General features: G+C 50.2%; 1 protein-coding gene across 1 annotated transcript in view; it reads right to left on the bottom strand.

Annotated features, from left to right (window-relative positions):
• Positions 1-3,829: 3,829 nt before the first annotated feature.
• Positions 3,830-16,832, bottom strand: part of ST8SIA2 (ST8 alpha-N-acetyl-neuraminide alpha-2,8-sialyltransferase 2) — a 35,113-nt gene continuing 22,110 nt past the window's right edge. Inside the window, exon 6 of the mRNA XM_076347968.1 lies at positions 3,830-4,250. Coding sequence (XP_076204083.1) covers positions 3,965-4,250 — 286 coding nt within the window. The 3' untranslated portion in view covers positions 3,830-3,964. The remainder of the gene's footprint in view (positions 4,251-16,832) is intronic.

The following is a 16,832-nucleotide window of genomic DNA, read 5'->3' as shown; positions in this document are numbered from 1 at the left end:
ACAAAAGTGCTGTGCTAGTGCATTCCTCCTCTGCATGGCTCTGCAGCACACGCACAGAGCAACGAGCGCAGCGAGAGCCAAATTAAACTTCTTGTCTGAAGGATCATTGTTCAGCCTGGACAGGTCTGTAATGACAGGTTCGCTCCTCGAGCTTTGTTCACCAGGGACCAAAATCACTGGAGTAATCAAGGGGAGAGGAAAACAGGAGTGAGCGTGCGCTTGCCACGATGCCCTGCAGCGTCGGACGGTGCAGTGAGGTTTCATGGCTGGGCTGGCTGTTAGCCCGGAGACACAAAGAAGCATGTGGCAGATCTGAAGGCTGGGATGTAACCAAGCGAACCACGATTAAAAAGAAAAGCAATGCAGGCAGCTGTGCTTCTGGCCGTGGCTCGGCTGAGCAGGCAAGACCAGACCCTTATCCCCAAGCTGTTGTAAGGGGAAAATGCACCAGAGGCACACGGTGAGGAAAAGGACATTGGGTTTGGCCAGAAGCACCCATTAAACTATTGCCCTAAAAAGACACGCTGAGAAACACAGCCCCAAACTGGGGGCTTAGCTGGGTGGAGACTAAAGTTTACCTCTATTTTACAAATTCAGGTCACTTGTTACCATCCAAAGGCCTTTTGGCACAAATGTGCCTAACCCAGGAGGGGGAGCTCCTCGTCCCAAAGCCACCAGCATCACCAGTTTGGGCTGGCCTTGCTGCTGAAGAGAGTAGTGGGACAGAGGAGTGAAGACCGAAGGGAGCTGCTGCTGTCATCCAGGGCGGTTAAGTACATTCGCGGTGCAACACATGCACCTGCATCCCTGCCTGAGTAGCATCAATACTCTTTTTTTGTTTCACTCTTGATGACAGGAGAGCCTTAATTGGGCATGAAGAAATTCATCAAGCAGCAGCCTGGTGCGGCCGTTGGGTCCCCATAGCATCTGGCAGCTGCCTTGCTGCAGCCCCGCGGCTGCTCGATGGCTGGCGGCTGCCCCAAAATAGCCCAAATAGCATCCACCCACTGCAAGCACTGCCGCTCCCTGTGCAGAGCAGAAGGTGCACCCAAAACTCCGCTCCTGCTGCTCATAAACAGCATGTGGGCTTTACGGCTTGCCGAGTTGCAGGGGCTGCGGCTTGGTGAAGCCAGGTCCCAGCTATTTGCTGGAAAGAGAGATGATAAAGCGTGTTTCCAACCTGAGGAGCTGCTCACAGCCCACTAAAGCAAGGGGAAATTTCTAGATTCTGTTTTGTGCATATGAACTCAGCAGGGACCAACCCGCACGGCATCGAGGTGAAATGGGAGCTCAGCCATTGATTCCAATAGCTGCAGGATCTTACTCTTGGTTTAACGTATTTTTAAAATTGGGGTGAGCAGGACCCATTCTGGGAATAGAAACATCACTAGCAATTTCATCCCCCTGAATAACTTTGCCTATAACTTGCCTGTGCTTTGACCCAGAAGCTGCTTCAAGGGCACCAGAAACCCTTTCTCCCATCCCCTTTTCACCCCCCAGCACACCCCCGTTGTGCTGCTGTTGGATTCAGCTCAGTAAGCACAGCGAGGGCATCCTGGTGGCTTTGGACATCCCACTTGCAGAGCACCGACATCCACCCCAGATGGGTAAATAAGCCCAGCCTTCCCCTCTCATTCACTGGCAAAGAAGGTTACAGTCTCCCCATTTAATTGGCATGGCATTTTATGGTCTTGCCCCACTTCTCACCCTTCTAGTCAATGATAATAAATAAATGTAAAAAAAACCCCAAACCCTGCACATTTATTTCATTTCTTGTATTTTTATTTAAAAAGAAGGTTTGCTAACAGCAATCAGTACCGTGGCCCAGGCCCCTCAATACAACAGTTGACTTCATCCCTACTCTGTCCCTCCTCCGCGCTGGGGACAAACCAGGGAATTATCCGGTTTTAACAACCTCTCCTGAATCGTGGGAAGCTCCTTGGGATTGCAGACTTCTTCTATCTTGCAGTTTTACTCTTTGTCTCCTCCTATCTCAGGAAACCCCATCAGCTTAAGCTGAGGTTCACAGCCAGGTTTAGCTTTATCGTGCAACTAAACTCAAGTAAAAATTAAAAAAAAAAAACAAAAACAGGTTTAAAAAAAAAACATAAAAGAAATCATTTTCTGGAGTTGGAAAGAAACATCCCCTCGGTGGCAGATTAGCCCACATTTATCCACTATAATGTTGCTTATACCTTAATCTTAGGCATCTTCATCTGACACTAATTAGCAGGCTGGAGGCTCCTACGGGTACAGTAGCTTCTACGTCCCAAAACATGAAAGCGAGTTTTTCCTTTTACCGCTTGAAGCACTCAGTTTTTAAAGAGACAATGTCAAGTATTTCAGCCCCAAACTGTACACTTTTTGACTTATAAAACACAGCAGTAGGAGGCACAAAGGTGATGAAACCCAGTCAGGAAAGCATTGCAGCACATGTCCGAGGCTTGGCTGTGTAGTGTTATTTGCTCTCCCACTGCACTCACTGAACCCCGGACTCACCCACATTTTGGCACTGAGCGCTAATCAGGACACGAATAGAGTAGGCTACAGAAGCATAAAATTAAACAGGCTAATCAGAACAATCTAGTTGTTTCCCTCAAAACCCCCAAAATTTAGGAGAAAAGCAAATGTGGTTATAAAAACTTCTTTATATTTTGGGTTCTCTCTGAAAAAAAACAATGGGCAAAGATAATTTCTTTGACGTTCATCACTAGGCAAGCATCCCATCAAGATCCATCTGACATCCTATTTAACTGTTCAGAGTAAGAGCTAATCAGAGCTTGAAAGAAAGGAGAGAGCGGGACTTCAGGAATACAGCGCTGTGTACTGGTTCTCTGTGAAGAAAGTGAAAATAAATTATTTAGACTTGACAAAGTCCCTCGAAGTCCTGCGGTCTTTCTGCTTGGCTGGGTCTCAGGCCTATCACCAGTATTTCAGCAGTTATTTTTGCACGGGGAGAGAAGGCAGGCTGCTTAGCAGGTAGCATTTGGGAATTAAGAGCTAGATGTACTTATGGTTTTCACGAGCCCTGACAGATGTTGAGTGTCTTCGACTGTGGCACAGTAAGACACTTAATACTAATGGTGCCAGTTTGCAGCAGCAAACCTCCTTCCTGCCACGTTCCAGCACCTTTGCTCCTTTCTGAATAGCTCCTTAGGTAAGGAAGAGAAAATACATGCTCGGCATCCTCCTCACCGTCCGCCCGGCTCAACTCCGATGCGTCAGTTCTCTGGAGGCCCTCACATCTCCTTTCCGAGCAAATGTCACCGGTATCAGCTTAGCACAGCTCCCCACCACCTCCTGGAGATCAAGCTGCAGCCCAGGAGGCTTCTCCCTTGCCTCTCCTAAGGCTGCACTCAGCCCGGTGGTCCATGTTTCAGATGGATCTGTACACGACTCTGCTGGGCACTGGTCCCTGCTGGGCAGGAGACGGGTCCTTCTCAGTGCCGCAGGCAGTCCCTGGGCTGTGAGAGCCGCCAACAAACCTTCCCTTCCCACCCCGCTCCCTGCCCCTTCCCCTCCCCACCACGAGCACGGGGCCAAGAACATGCCTCGCTGCAGAGCGCCAGCGCCGGCGTCCTTGGCCAAACAAACTAACTACCAACCTTGGACCAGTCACGACAAATGGCTTAACGTTTACCCATCACCTAACATACCCTCAAAAACCAAGGCCATCTTCACACCTTTCGGACGTAGGTCGAACGCCCTTCCAAGCCCAGCAAGCCCACGGCAAGGGGTCTTGCCCAGGCCAGTCACGCCAGATGCTCCCGCATCTCTCCTGCCCCTTCCTTGGTGAACACCAAACAGTTATAATACTCAGGTCAATATATATAGGTACCACGTATATATATTTGTGTCACTGTTCTGCGCATTAACAAAGACAACCAACCCCACCAGGCACCACTCGTCCTTTCCGCCCCCTCCCCTTCCTCCCATGGCTGTGCAGGAATGGCCGGGGACCACCCTACGTGGCCCCATCGCACTCCCCCACAGTCAGCTTCAAGGCTCCCTGCTGGTGCAGCGTCTTTAAGGCTTTGAACTCCAAGGGCATGGTGTGCGGGCTGGCCTGTGAGGTGTAGCCGTACTTCAGGCTGTCGTAGTAGTGGTACTTGACTGGGTTCTGGTTCTGGTCCAGGGGAAAGGGCCAGAAGCCATAGAGATAGATCCGGTTGCAGAAGCGAGTGGCTAAGGTGTACATGAGGAGGCCGGTGGTGGGTCGCTTGATGTGCACCTTGTTCGTTAGCCAGTACCTGCAAAGGGACAGTAGAGGAAAGCATGTTATTCCCCACACACACGAAGCTCATGTCTTGCACATTTTCTCCCTCCAGCCTCTGACTGATATATTGGTGATTCAAAGTGAGAGGTTTCTGACTAGCAGAAGAGTTCTCCATGCCAGGAAAAAGCCTCTCTAGGGATTGCTTCATGAATAAGGATCCTTCTGCTCTCTGTCTGGCGATTACATCACACTTGTTGCTATGGCATTGAAGCATCTCATGCCTCAGCAATCCTTTATGAAAAACAAATTGCTTGCAACAGTGGCCTTCAGTACTTCAGCCTACAATTATCTTCCAATCAGCCTAGGAGATCAATACCACAGACCAAACCATCCACATGTCAAGTAGGCTCCAGCAACCCCTTGAAGCAGACACACTCTCACACACACGCGCTGATGATTTTCACTGATGAATGAAGATTTTTACTCTGACAGTAAACACAACAGGGCTGTAAAAATGTTTGCCTTGGAATAAAGGGTCACCAGGCTGAAAGAGCTAAAACACACTGCTGTGTTCCCATTACACCCAGCAATTGCTACTGTAATCCTGGACCAAAATACATCACCGCATGTCGCAACATCAGTCCATGAGATACACAATATGGCATATTGCAATATAAAATATGTGATGCGGAGGTCAGCTGTGCTCGCTGCTGAAAAGTGCATTAGTTTTTATGAGGGATGGCAAAAAGAACAGGGGAAGGAGGCACCCTGTAGTGATGCACGAGCAGAAATGGTACCAGCAGTTGTATTTTGGGCTGCCGATAAAAGTTATTGCAGCATCAACATCCTGTAAGAAGATGTTTCCAGTATTTATTGCACAGGCAATTTATCTGGTTTGCTCAGCAGAAAGACACTGTCAGAGAGCAAAATCAGAAAGAAAAAAGGCTGGGGGAGATAGAAGATGTCCCCCCCTGGGTGCCCTCCCTTCTCCCCCAGCATCTCTGGTGCCAGCGCTGGCCCACAGCAGGCAGGGATGGTGCAGGCAGTGTATCCCACCGTGTCGCAGCCCATTCAAGCCCTTGGATTATTTTTAATGGCTATTTCAAAGGGCCTGAGTTCAGGTGAGTGACTGGCAGCACTTTGGATAAAAAGCATGAGGAAGCGGAGCAAAGCACATGGCACTTCTGTGCTCTCACCCAGAGGTTTGGGATCCTAAGCTGGGTCCTGCTGTTGCATGCGGAGCCACGCAAAGTGTCTTGCTCCTCATTTGCACTTTTCGCCAGGCTCCTGAGGGTCTGGCACTCAGACAACGGGAACCCTTGGGAGAGCTGAGCCTTAATCCTGCAAATTAGCTTTTCACGAAAGCCATTAAAATTTAGCAACCAAGGCACAAAATGTACTTGCTTGTTCTCAGCCAGATAAGAGAAAAATTGACTTTTCTGGTGAATCCTGAAAGCAGAGTGACTGCCTTGGCGTGTGCAGGAAGGGCATGGCAGGGTTTACTGGGGTCTCATACCCCAGGGGTGTCCAAGCGCCCGTAGCTTTAGTAAAAGACAAGTACGATGTTTTGGGGAGGTCCTCCTTGCCTGACTCGTCCCCTCAAGTCCAGCATGAAAAAGGAGCAAGAAACTGGGGGAAAACTGGTGAGAACCAGTATCTCAGAGGCACAGCACGAGCATTTTCTGGGCTTGCCCAGCCGTATGGGTTGTTGCACTATGGGGACACAGCAAAGCTTGCTATGGTGCCAAGGCAATCTTCTCACACAGGTAGCCGTAAAACAGCCTCCTTGATGAGTTTACAGGTAAGCTCATTAGACCCCTGGCATGCGGAGAGAAATGGGAGATTATCACAACCATTTAACACTGTGAATTAGGGTATCCTCATGCAGCAGGGAAACTACCTGGGAAGAACTGTCAAGCCACATTAACCGGCTGGCTCTCGGGGAAGACAACTGTCTGGGTTTGTCCTGCAGCTGCTTTAGCCTTAAAACTCTCCTTTTATCAATTTACCAGCTGGAGCACAGAAACATACTGGTGACCTTACGCCCACCCAAAATATTAACTTTCAGGTTTTGTTGAAAGGTTGTAAAAACTTTATGAACGTACAACGACCTTGACAGCGTGATGAAGTGACCCTTGCACGCGGGTACAGGACATGCATGTGACCACCAATGTTGCAGCGTATTAATAATGACAAAAATGACCTGGGTCAAACACAGAAGCGCCTTACAGAAGCACGCTGTCCTCTGCAACCCAGCACGCACAAACAGCCTTACCAAGACCAACAAGCGTGCACAACCAGTATCCAAAAGCAGCCCTACCAAAACCAACCTGGCGTATCCACCTCAGCACATGCAGCTAGTGAGCACTCACTCAATAATATTGGGGTAGGGAACAATGACAATTCAGTTTCTTATAATAAAAATTAAACCCCTGGCTCTTTTATCTGTATTTCCCTCTATTGCAGGCATGGCATTGTGAAAATGAGAAGGATGACAAACCTTGCTCCTACAGCATCATAAATTCTTGCTGCTGGCTGCAGCTTTGGGAGGGGGTGATGGACTCCAGGCTGTCCCAGCCCACCCACACAGATGACACACATAATATATAATGCCCAAACCATAGCATAGGCCATGCCACAGCGCTTGCAATTTGTTTCCTGGACAGTGAAGGTAGGAAATCCTCCGGTGAGGTCTGGGGAATACTTTTTAATGACTGGTTTGTGATGGGAGTGTGGGAGCTATGCAAGAAGATCTCCCTCTTATCTCTCCCACCACTGGCCAACTGAGACAGCGGCCACATTTCTGGTGCAGGAGAGAACAGCTGGGGATGGAAATAAAACCTAATTAATTCTGTAAATCCAAATGAGGTTGTCTGGGCGCACATGGGATGCTGTGTCAACAGCACACCTTTAATATGTGAGGTCCAGGATTTTAATTAGGAGGAAAGATAATCTTGAAGCAGGCAGTAATTATTTTTCAAATTGGCTACACCAATCACCATAACTATTAACTGCAACATTTTATGGAAAGAGACAGCAATTAAAAGAGAGGAGCAAAGAGCAGTTCTGAAACCCAATACCTCCTTTCTCAAAGACGTTCTCACAGCATGGACCTCCTTCAAAGCTGGTGCTGTGTTGTTTCTGTAAATAAACCCTCAGGGGTGGAAGCAGCTACAGAGATAAGCTGGTGCCTGAGTGGGATGCAGCTATGAACAGGAATTGTGATGCTGTCAGGCAAAAATTGTCCGAGACAGCTCACGTTTTAGATCATGATAGTGACTGACAGATGGAAAACGCCATCAGATCGTCAAGGCCATCTTTTGTAAGGAGGCAGCCTAGACACAAGCCCTAGCACCTATATGAACTAATACGTGATCTTAGCCGAGGACAGAGGCTTCAAGAAGAGCAGCTCAGACGGTCTCGTCCTAGCTGGTAGGTGGTTCTGGTTGCTCTTCAGCAACATCAATTTTCCAAAAGGTTTCCAACAAACTTAAGAAGTTTCCTAAGCAGAACTGCATAGCACTGCTGCCGGCTGCCTGACCATCGGTGTATGCCTCCTGCGAGGGGGCTGCACTGCAGCCACAGGGGAAGCAACCGCTGTATTTGGACCTTAAAGCCCAGTGGGAATCCTTCAGAAGACAAAATGCTCTGAAACTTCCCCTAGGAAGCTGCAGCTCCCACCTGAGCCAGGGAAGGTGGCAGCCTCCACATGGCACATCTGGACCACACACCCCACCATGCTGACAGAGCTTGTCCTCCCCCGGCATCACCGAATTCAGGGAGCAGAGCCTCGCCTTGATTTGGGCTGAAACGCTGGGTGCAAAAACTCCTCCCTGCAGACAGTGTTTGAGGACCGCTAGCAAGGGTAGCGTCCTACCCTGTGCTTACCCATCATCTCCTGACGTGTTTGAGAAAACCCCAAAGTAACTTGTACCCTCCTGGTAAGGGTTAACCTGCAGGATAAAATGAACAGAAAATCCATTGCCCTGATGAAATGAATAAAAAACTCAGGTCAATGAAGAAATCAAGTTTCAGCAGTATCAGCTGCATTATTTAGTGATACAAATCAGAGTAGCTGAAATAATGCAATTTCAGACCCTTTTAAAACAGCTTATTCATAAAAGTGTGATACAAACACAAGCTGTTGTGGAAGTGCTAGTCCTTGACTGTCAGAAGCATATTATCAGTCTGCCACACAAATCCTGCTCCCATTAATACTCATGAAAAAACAGCTACAGATAATCAGAGCGAGTGCCCCGACAGTGCTCCCCACTCATGCTAGTGCAGGCGAGGACAGGACCCGCCGGTGCTGGCAGGGCACAGCATGTATCCCGGCTGCTGGGTGGATGCAGATGAAGTGCTGGAGCCCAGGGAGCAACCACTATCCCCCATCCAGCTTCTCCCAGGCCTTTTCTGTCCATGTATCCAGTCTCCTCTCTCCCCTCCACCAAAATAGTTGAGAGCCATGTACAGTGATGAGATCTGTGCTGGACGGGTAGGAATGGGCTGGTCCCCATCCAGATTCATGCTAACGCTGACTCCAAAAGCTGGATCTGGAGTCAGAGTTGGGCTTTATCCCCAGGCTGGGCAAAGCCCAAACACCAAATCAAGCCTCTGTATCCAGACTGGATCTGTACCGTGTGGTCTGGTTTTGGTGACTCGGCGCAAGCAAATCAACGCTGAGTCACGGATAAATAACTCTTTTCTCCTCCAGGTCTTGAGCTCTGCGATGCCCTTTCAAACACACGGTACTCAACGCCCACAAGTTAAAGCATTTCCAAACAGACAGAAGAAGAGGAAAGTAACTGGGAAGAGAATTACCCTATTTCTTTCCCCTTTCCTTCCTATGCCCCTCCCCTTCTTTTGACAAAGAAAAGACTAAATCTTCTTCCCAATTAACCGGAACAAATTAACTGCCTTGGGGTCCCAGTGCAGACATGCCACAGCTCGGGTACAATGTGCCTCAAGTGCAGAACGGGCGAGAGTAATTGCTCACACAAGGATTTATTTGTGGGATATCCACGGATCAAACCCACACGTGGCTTTACGGGGTGTTCGTAGTCCCCCACGTCCTACCCCAGTCACACACTTGTGAATGGCTATTTCCACCCCCTACACCCTTTGATCATCTTCATCCTTCACCTGAGTGCAGGACTGCTGTCCTTAAACCTTCTGTGGGACCAGAGAGGACGGGCTTTAAGGCACGAGTCCCTGGGGGCAGATATTTTGGAGGAGCCCCTGTAAGTGTAAGGGACCACAAGGGAGGAAGCATGACGTAGCTGGTTCAGAAACTCCATAACTGGGTGACACTGGCTAATCAACAGCAGAACTGATCTTGAGACAGAGAGTGAGAAAAGATGAGCTGGGAGAGCTGGGAGAAGGAAAAGCAGCAGCTTAGGTTTGACGTGTTAGAGAAAAGAGGAGCCCATGGAGGGCCCTATATGCCAACCGGACCCGTCCCACAGGGAAGTCTGCTGCCTCCCTGGGGCCCGGGTCAGAGACATTACCAGGAAACTCCCTGGTCTGGTACGGCCTGCCAACTACTACCCGCTGTTGGTTATACAGGCTGGCAGTGATGAGGTTCCAGAGAGAAGTCCTGCAGTGATCAAAAGGGACTTCAGGGCACTGGGGCGACTGGTTGAAGGATCGGGAGCACAGGTAGTGTTTTCCTCAATCCCTACAGTGGCAGGGAAGGATACTGAAAGGAGCAGGAAAACACACCTGATCAACGCGTGGCTCAAGGGCTGGTGCCATCAGAGGAATTTTGGCTTTTTTGATCATGGTGAGGTTTACACGGCACCGGGCCTGCTGGCGACAGATGGAGTCCAGCTATCTCACAGGGGGAAAAGGATCATTGCTCATTGAGAGGGCTTTAAACTAGGTTTGAAGGGGGGAGGGGATAAAACCAGGCTCACTAGAGATGAGCCTAGGGGTGGCGTGCCAATGCCGGGGGCGAAATCGATAGCCCAGCTCAAGTGCATCTACACCAATGCATGCAGCATGGGCGGCAAACAGGAGGAGCTGGAAGCCATTGTGCAGCGGGAGAGATATGACTTAGTGGCCATCACAGAAACATGGTGGGGTGACTCCCATGATTGGAGTGCTGCAATGGATGGCTATAGACTCTTCAGAAGGGACAGGCGAGGAAGGAGAGGCGGTGGGGTGGCCCTGTATGTTAGGGAGTGTTTCAATTGTCTAGAGCTCAACGATTGTGATGATGGTACGGTTGAGTGTTTATGGGTAAGGATGAGGGGGAAGGCCAACGAGGCAGATATCCTGCTGGGAGTCTGTTATAGACCACCCAACCAGGATGAAGGGGCGGATGAAGCATTCTACAAGCGGCTGGCAGAAGTCTCTCAATCGCTAGCCCTTGTTCTCGTGGGGGACTTCAACTTCCCGGACACCTGCTGGAAATACAACATGGCAGAGAGGAAGCAGTCTAGGAGGTTCCTGGAGTGTGTGGAAGACAACTTTCTGATACAGCTGGTAAGTGAGCCTACCAGGGGAGGTGCCTCGCTCGACCTGCTGTTTACTAACAGAGAAGGACTGGTGGGAGATGTGGTGGTCGGAGGCCGTCTTGGGCTTAGCGACCATGAAATGGTAGAATTCTCAATTCTTGGTGAAGTAAGGAGGGGGGGCAGCAAAACCGCAACCATGGACTTCCGGAGGGTGGACTTTGGCCTGTTCAGGACGCTGGTTGAGAGGGTCCCTTGGGAGACGGTTCTGAAGGGCAAAGGGGTCCAGGAAGGCTGGACGATCTTCAAGAAGGAAGTCTTAAAGGTGCAGGAGCAGGCTGTCCCTGTACGCCGTAAGAAGAACAAGACGACCAGCCTGGCTGAACGGGGAGCTCTTGCTGGGACTCAGGAAAAAAAGGAGAGTTTACCACTTGTGGAAGAAGGGGCGGGCGACTCAAGAAGAGTACAGGGATCTCGTTAGGTCATGCAGAGAAGAAATGAGAAAGGCAAAAGCCCAGCTAGAACGCAATCTGGCCACTGTCGTTAAAGACAACAAAAAAAGTTTTTACAAATACATTAATGACAAGAAGAGAGCCAAGGAGAATCTCCATCCTTTATTGGATGCGGGGGGGAACATTGTCACCAAGGATGAGGAAAAGGCTGAGGTACTCAATGCCTTCTTTACCTCAGTCTTTAACAGGCAGACCAGTTATCCTCAGGGTACTCGGCCCCCCGAGCTGGAAGACGGGGACGGCGAGCAGGATGAACCCCCCGTAATCCAAGAGGAAGCAGTCAATGACCTGCTATGCCACCTGGACGCTCACAAGTCTATGGGGCCGGATGGGATCCACCCGAGAGTGCTGAGGGAGCTGGCGGAGGAGCTCGCCAAGCCACTCTCCATCATTCACCAGCAGTCCTGGTTAATGGGGGAGGTCCCGGGCGACTGGAGGCTTGCCAATGTGACGCCCATCTACAAGAAGGGCCAGAAGGAGGATCCGGGGAACTACAGGCCTGTCAGCCTGACCTCGGTGCCGGGGAAGATTATGGAGCGGTTCATCTTGAGGGCGCTCACAAGGCATGAGCGGGACAACCAGGGGATCAGGCCCAGCCAGCACGGGTGGGCTCATGAGAGGCAGGTCCTGCTTGACCAACCTGATCTCCTTCTATGACCAGGTGACCCGCCTAGTGGATGAGGGAAAGGCTGTGGATGTGGTCTACCTGGACTTCAGTAAGGCCTTTGACACCGTCTCCCACAGCATTCTCCTCGAGAAGCTGGCGGCTCATGGCTTAGACAGGTGTACTCTGCGCTGGGTCAAAAACTGGCTGGACGGCCGGGCCCAGAGAGTTGTGGTGAATGGAGTTACATCCAGTTGGCGGCCGGTCACGAGCGGTGTTCCCCAGGGCTCAGTTTTGGGGCCGGTCTTGTTCAATATCTTTATCGATGATCTGGATGAGGGGATCAAGTAAGTACTGAGTAAAACTCAGTAAGTTTGCAGATGACACCAAGTTGGGCGGGAGTGTTGATCTGCTCGAGGGTAGGAAGGCTCTACAGAGGGACCTGGACAGGCTGGATCGATGGGCCGAGGCCAACTGTATGAGGTTCAACAAGGCCAAGTGCCGGGTCCTGCACTTCGGCCACAACAACCCCATGCAGTGCTGCAGGCTTGGGGAAGAGTGGCTGGAAAGCTGCCTGGCAGAAAAGGACCTGGGGCTGTTGGTCGACAGCCGGCTGAACTTGAGCCAGCAGTGTGCCCAGGTGGCCAAGAGGGCCAATGGCATCCTGGCCTGTATCAGAAAGAGTGTGGCCAGCAGGAGTAGGGAAGTGATCGTGCCCCTGTACTCGGCACTGGTGAGGCCGCACCTCGAATACTGTGTTCAGTTTTGGGCCCCTCACTACAAGAAGGACATCGAGGTGCTGGAGCGTGTCCAGAGAAGGGCAACGAGGCTGGTGAGGGGTCTGGAGAACAAGTCTGATGAGGAGCGGCTGAGGGAACTGGGGTTGTTTAGCCTGGAGAAGAGGAGGCTGAGGGGAGACCTCATCGCTCTCTACAACTACCTGAAAGGAGGTTGTAGTGAGGTGGGGGTCAGTCTCTTCTCCCAAGTAACAAGCGATAGGACGAGGGGAAATGGCCTCAAGTTGCGCCAGGGGAGGTTTAGATTGGACGTGAGGAAAAATTTCTTTACTGAAAGAGTGGTTAAACATTGGAAGAGGCTGCCCAGGGAAGTGGTTGAGTCCCCATCCCTGGAGGTATTTAAAAGACGTGTAGATGAGGCACTCAGGGACATGGTTTAATGGGCATGGTGGTGTTGGGTCGACGGTTGGACTCGATGATCTTAGAGGTCTTTTCCAACCTCAATGATTCTATGGGTCTATGAAAGAGCGGGGTGATGCAATCAAAGCAACAGGTTAGGAGAATAACCTGTACACGTTTTGTCCTGCATGGCTACAAGTAAGGCAGGGCTGTTGGAAAGGATGCAGCATAATCAGGACGCCAGGCAAGGAGGAACCAGGGGAGGGTTTCCACCATGGCTCACAGATCGGAAAGGCAGCGTCTGAGCAGCATTGACCTGAAAAATCAGCAAAGGCTTAGATGTTGTTTGGGTGTGAGGACCCAGAGAGATATCTGAGGCAAAGATGAATCCACCTTATGTCCCACCAGGTTGCACTTCTGAGGATGCGTGGCAGAGCTGCACTATGCAAGCTACGGACCCTGAGCAAGGCGATCACTGTTGTGAAGAGCACACGCGAACTGTCAGGGCTATTTGGATGTTAAACCTAATGGGAGACCTAGCCAAGGAGCTGGAAGGTTTATTGATTTTTTTTTTTTTCTTTCAAGAAGCTCTTAACAAAATCTTCTGGGATTAGAATTGGTTACTGCCAAGAGACCCTTGTGACGGACACAGTGAGAAATGCTAGACTAGATTATACAAGGCAAACTGAAACGTGTCCATGAATTCTCCGCAAGGAGTGATAGTCAAACCTCCAGACACAATTATTTTCCCTTGCTTCCTGCATTTCATGTTATTTCTCTGACAAAAGCTGCTTGGCAATAGGGATTACAAGGCTTTTTGGAGACACTAACAGATGACTTATAAGGGGCTTGCTTGCTTCCCAGCCAGGAGATGAGCACTGCACTTGCCAGATGAATTGCTCAGGAGACATTTTATAGAATCGCTCCGAAGTGTGAGTCACGCACCCCCGAAACGCATGGCACCGTCCCCGTCCCTGCGAGCTGGCTCCCTGCCATGGCACAGCTTTCCTCCTTAGCCTTAGGTAGTGACTTGGCTTCCTTCTGAGCTCCTCCATCAAAATGCTGATGGCTCTCTCCCCTCCTGGCGTGAAGATGGTGAGTTTAACCGTGTAAGAAGAGCCTCCGTCCTATTGCACAGATTATCCAGAATCATCAACACAAAAAGCTACCAGCAAACATTTAAGGCACCCTCACAGCTAGGAGGGTGATGTCTCAAATGATGCTGTTAAGGACAACAAAACCAAATGCTTTTTACTCATCTCAGCAATGCACACTCTACAAATGCCCCAAATGCACTGAAAATTATAGGAAAAAATGCTCAGTTGCCACTGAAATGCATTCTGGTCTGGGAGAAAGCAGAGCAGGACAATAAATACTGCGGTTCAAGAAGGAGTCAAGAACTCACAAATGTCTTTCGCTGGTAGTGAAGGAAGAAGAGAAAAGGCAAAGCTTTTGTAGCCAAATTGAAGTTGGCTGAGATGTTAGCCTTTGTAGAAAGTGCTATTCCTTGGAAAAAAAAAAAGAATATAAAAAAGAGTGTCTTGGCTGAAAGACTTCCTCCATTTCTTTGTGATTCCAAATCAACTTAGGATAGATTATAAAGGGTAGCTTTATCCAGCAAAGGAGAAGACGGGACATCTCTGCAACTGCAGCCCACTGCAGCACAGAGGGATGTTCTTGGGGCTTTGTGGATTGTTGATTGTCTGCTGCATGCTACATGCCACAAAATGTATTTGTTTCACAAATCTCAGATCTGTCAAAGAAAAGTGTAATGCTACGAACCGGCATGTGCTGCAGAGAGAGCTGGAGCGAGCGAGGAAGTCGTTGGAGACCATATCCCTGTAACAGCAAGGAGCTCATAAGCAAAAATATAGGATGATCGTAGGAATTAGACAGTATCACAGAAGATGAATAAGTAAACTCCCAGTGATTCCGGTCAGTTTGACCTGAGGAAAGGCTCCTTCTTCGTCCCAAACTACATCATATCAATTACCCTGAGCAGATGGTCAAGGCAACCCTATAGGTACCTGAGAGACTTCCTATATAGCACCAAGAGCATCAGCACACCCTCCTCCCTCAGCTGTGGCCAGTTCATTCAATACTGCCTGAATCACTCTTAAATCCATCCAAGTCCAAACCTGAGGAGGCTGCACCAAGGAAAGGGTTAACATTGACTCTAGCCTTCCCCCAGAACAGCACAGCCCTTTGCCCCCCAGCTGTGGGTGGTCCCTCTGCATGGCTCCTTGGCCAGGCCACAACACACTGGGTAGGTGTTGAAGTGCTCCCATCAGTTCTGGCTTTCTGAGGGGGCTGCAGTTTTGATTATATTATTATATATTATATTATATTATATTAATCGTTAATTAGTAGGCATCCTTGTTTTCCTGCTGACAAGTGTGAGAGCAGAAGGACAGGTCAGGCAGCAGCTCCCTTGGCTTAGAGAGCAACCCCTGACGAGGATTAGCACTGGCTTCTGCACTTATTATTGAATTAGTGCTGCCTCAGTGCAGCCATGACCCACCTTTCCCTACTGCCCCACAGCACAGTGACCAGCCCAAAGGACAGGATCGAGGTCTCGGCTGTAGCTCAGACTGGGTACTTAGAGCCTGTCATCAGCATCATCCAACATCCGACCACGCGCTGGTACCATATCCATCCCAGACACGCACCAACATTGGCTACTTCACTCGGTTGCTGGTCTGACTGGTCACGTCCCTCTGAGCCCCAGTAGGTTTTCAGAAGTCCAAATCCATGTTCCTTGCATGGGACCCCATTAAAACCCATGGGGACACTAACACGTGCAAAAGGAAGACACTACTCCAAGCCATGGGGGAGAGGGGTGCATCACTCCATGCACGGAGAGACAGTGCTGAACCCTTGGGCATGTCTCAAAATCCCTGCATCCCCTCCAGCCAGGCAGGACGTGCCAGCCACCAGTGGTGGCTCCAACACTGCTCTGTGGGAGATGCACGGGGACAATCAGAGTGCCAGCCAGCCCAGCTGGACTGCAGGGCTGCAGCACAGGAGGGCCAGGAAGGTGCCACGAGTTGGAAGATAATCTCAGCAGCAGAGCTTATCGAGGCATCCTCCTCTTCCCCTGTGGGAAAGCGATGCCCAGCCGTTGCCAATCCCTCCGCAAACCTTCCTACGGGAAGTTTCTGGCACCGTGAATGGTTGCCAGCACAGGATTAGCAGCCTGTTGATTTAAAGGGTTTATTACAGGAGCTTAATTCTATTTTGACAGATGAAAGTAAGTCAATTACAGCTAGAAATAGCTCAGAATTTGGGTTGTGGGTTTTTTTTCTCCACCCCTCCCCTCCTTTCTGTGAGTTGTGGTATTGTTTCCTTCTCTTTCTTTACCTCAAAGCCAGCTTTCTCTGTAAGATGCCTCTCCGGCCCAGGGAAGCCTCAAACACAGACACTTGGGGCAGGCATGGTTCTTCTTGCCCGTTATTGCTGCCTGCAATGCACCGCAGCACCAGAGCCTCCGCTCCTCCCAGCCTGCCTGCAGAGCCGCCCTTCACACCCCTCTCCCTGGAGCACCCCCTTAGGCTTGCTCCTGTGGCAAATGACCCCAAAATCTGTCCCGTGCCCACCTCCTGCACTGACACACAACCTGAGCTGGGACAGAGGAACACCCAGCATGGACCAACTGGCCAGAAGAGCTCAGGCTCAGAGGTGTGTAGGGGAAGAAGTGCTCAAAGCGATCAAGAAACATTACTGCTGAGGCTTAGAGGGGGGGGAGCACCAGCTACATGACTGAATTCCCACCCCGGGAGATCAACAGAGTCTAGTCAGGATTGGAGAGGACAACTACTGCCACTAAGCCATCTCCAGCATGAGCCACCGCCTGCCTAGGCTCCCTAAATGCCTAAGGAATCATGACTAACCCCAGAGAAATAAAGCAAG

This window comes from Aptenodytes patagonicus, chromosome 10, assembly GCF_965638725.1.
Source record: "Aptenodytes patagonicus chromosome 10, bAptPat1.pri.cur, whole genome shotgun sequence".
NCBI classification, from domain to species: domain Eukaryota; kingdom Metazoa; phylum Chordata; class Aves; order Sphenisciformes; family Spheniscidae; genus Aptenodytes; species Aptenodytes patagonicus.
This window is presented reverse-complemented; position numbering and strand designations above follow the sequence as displayed.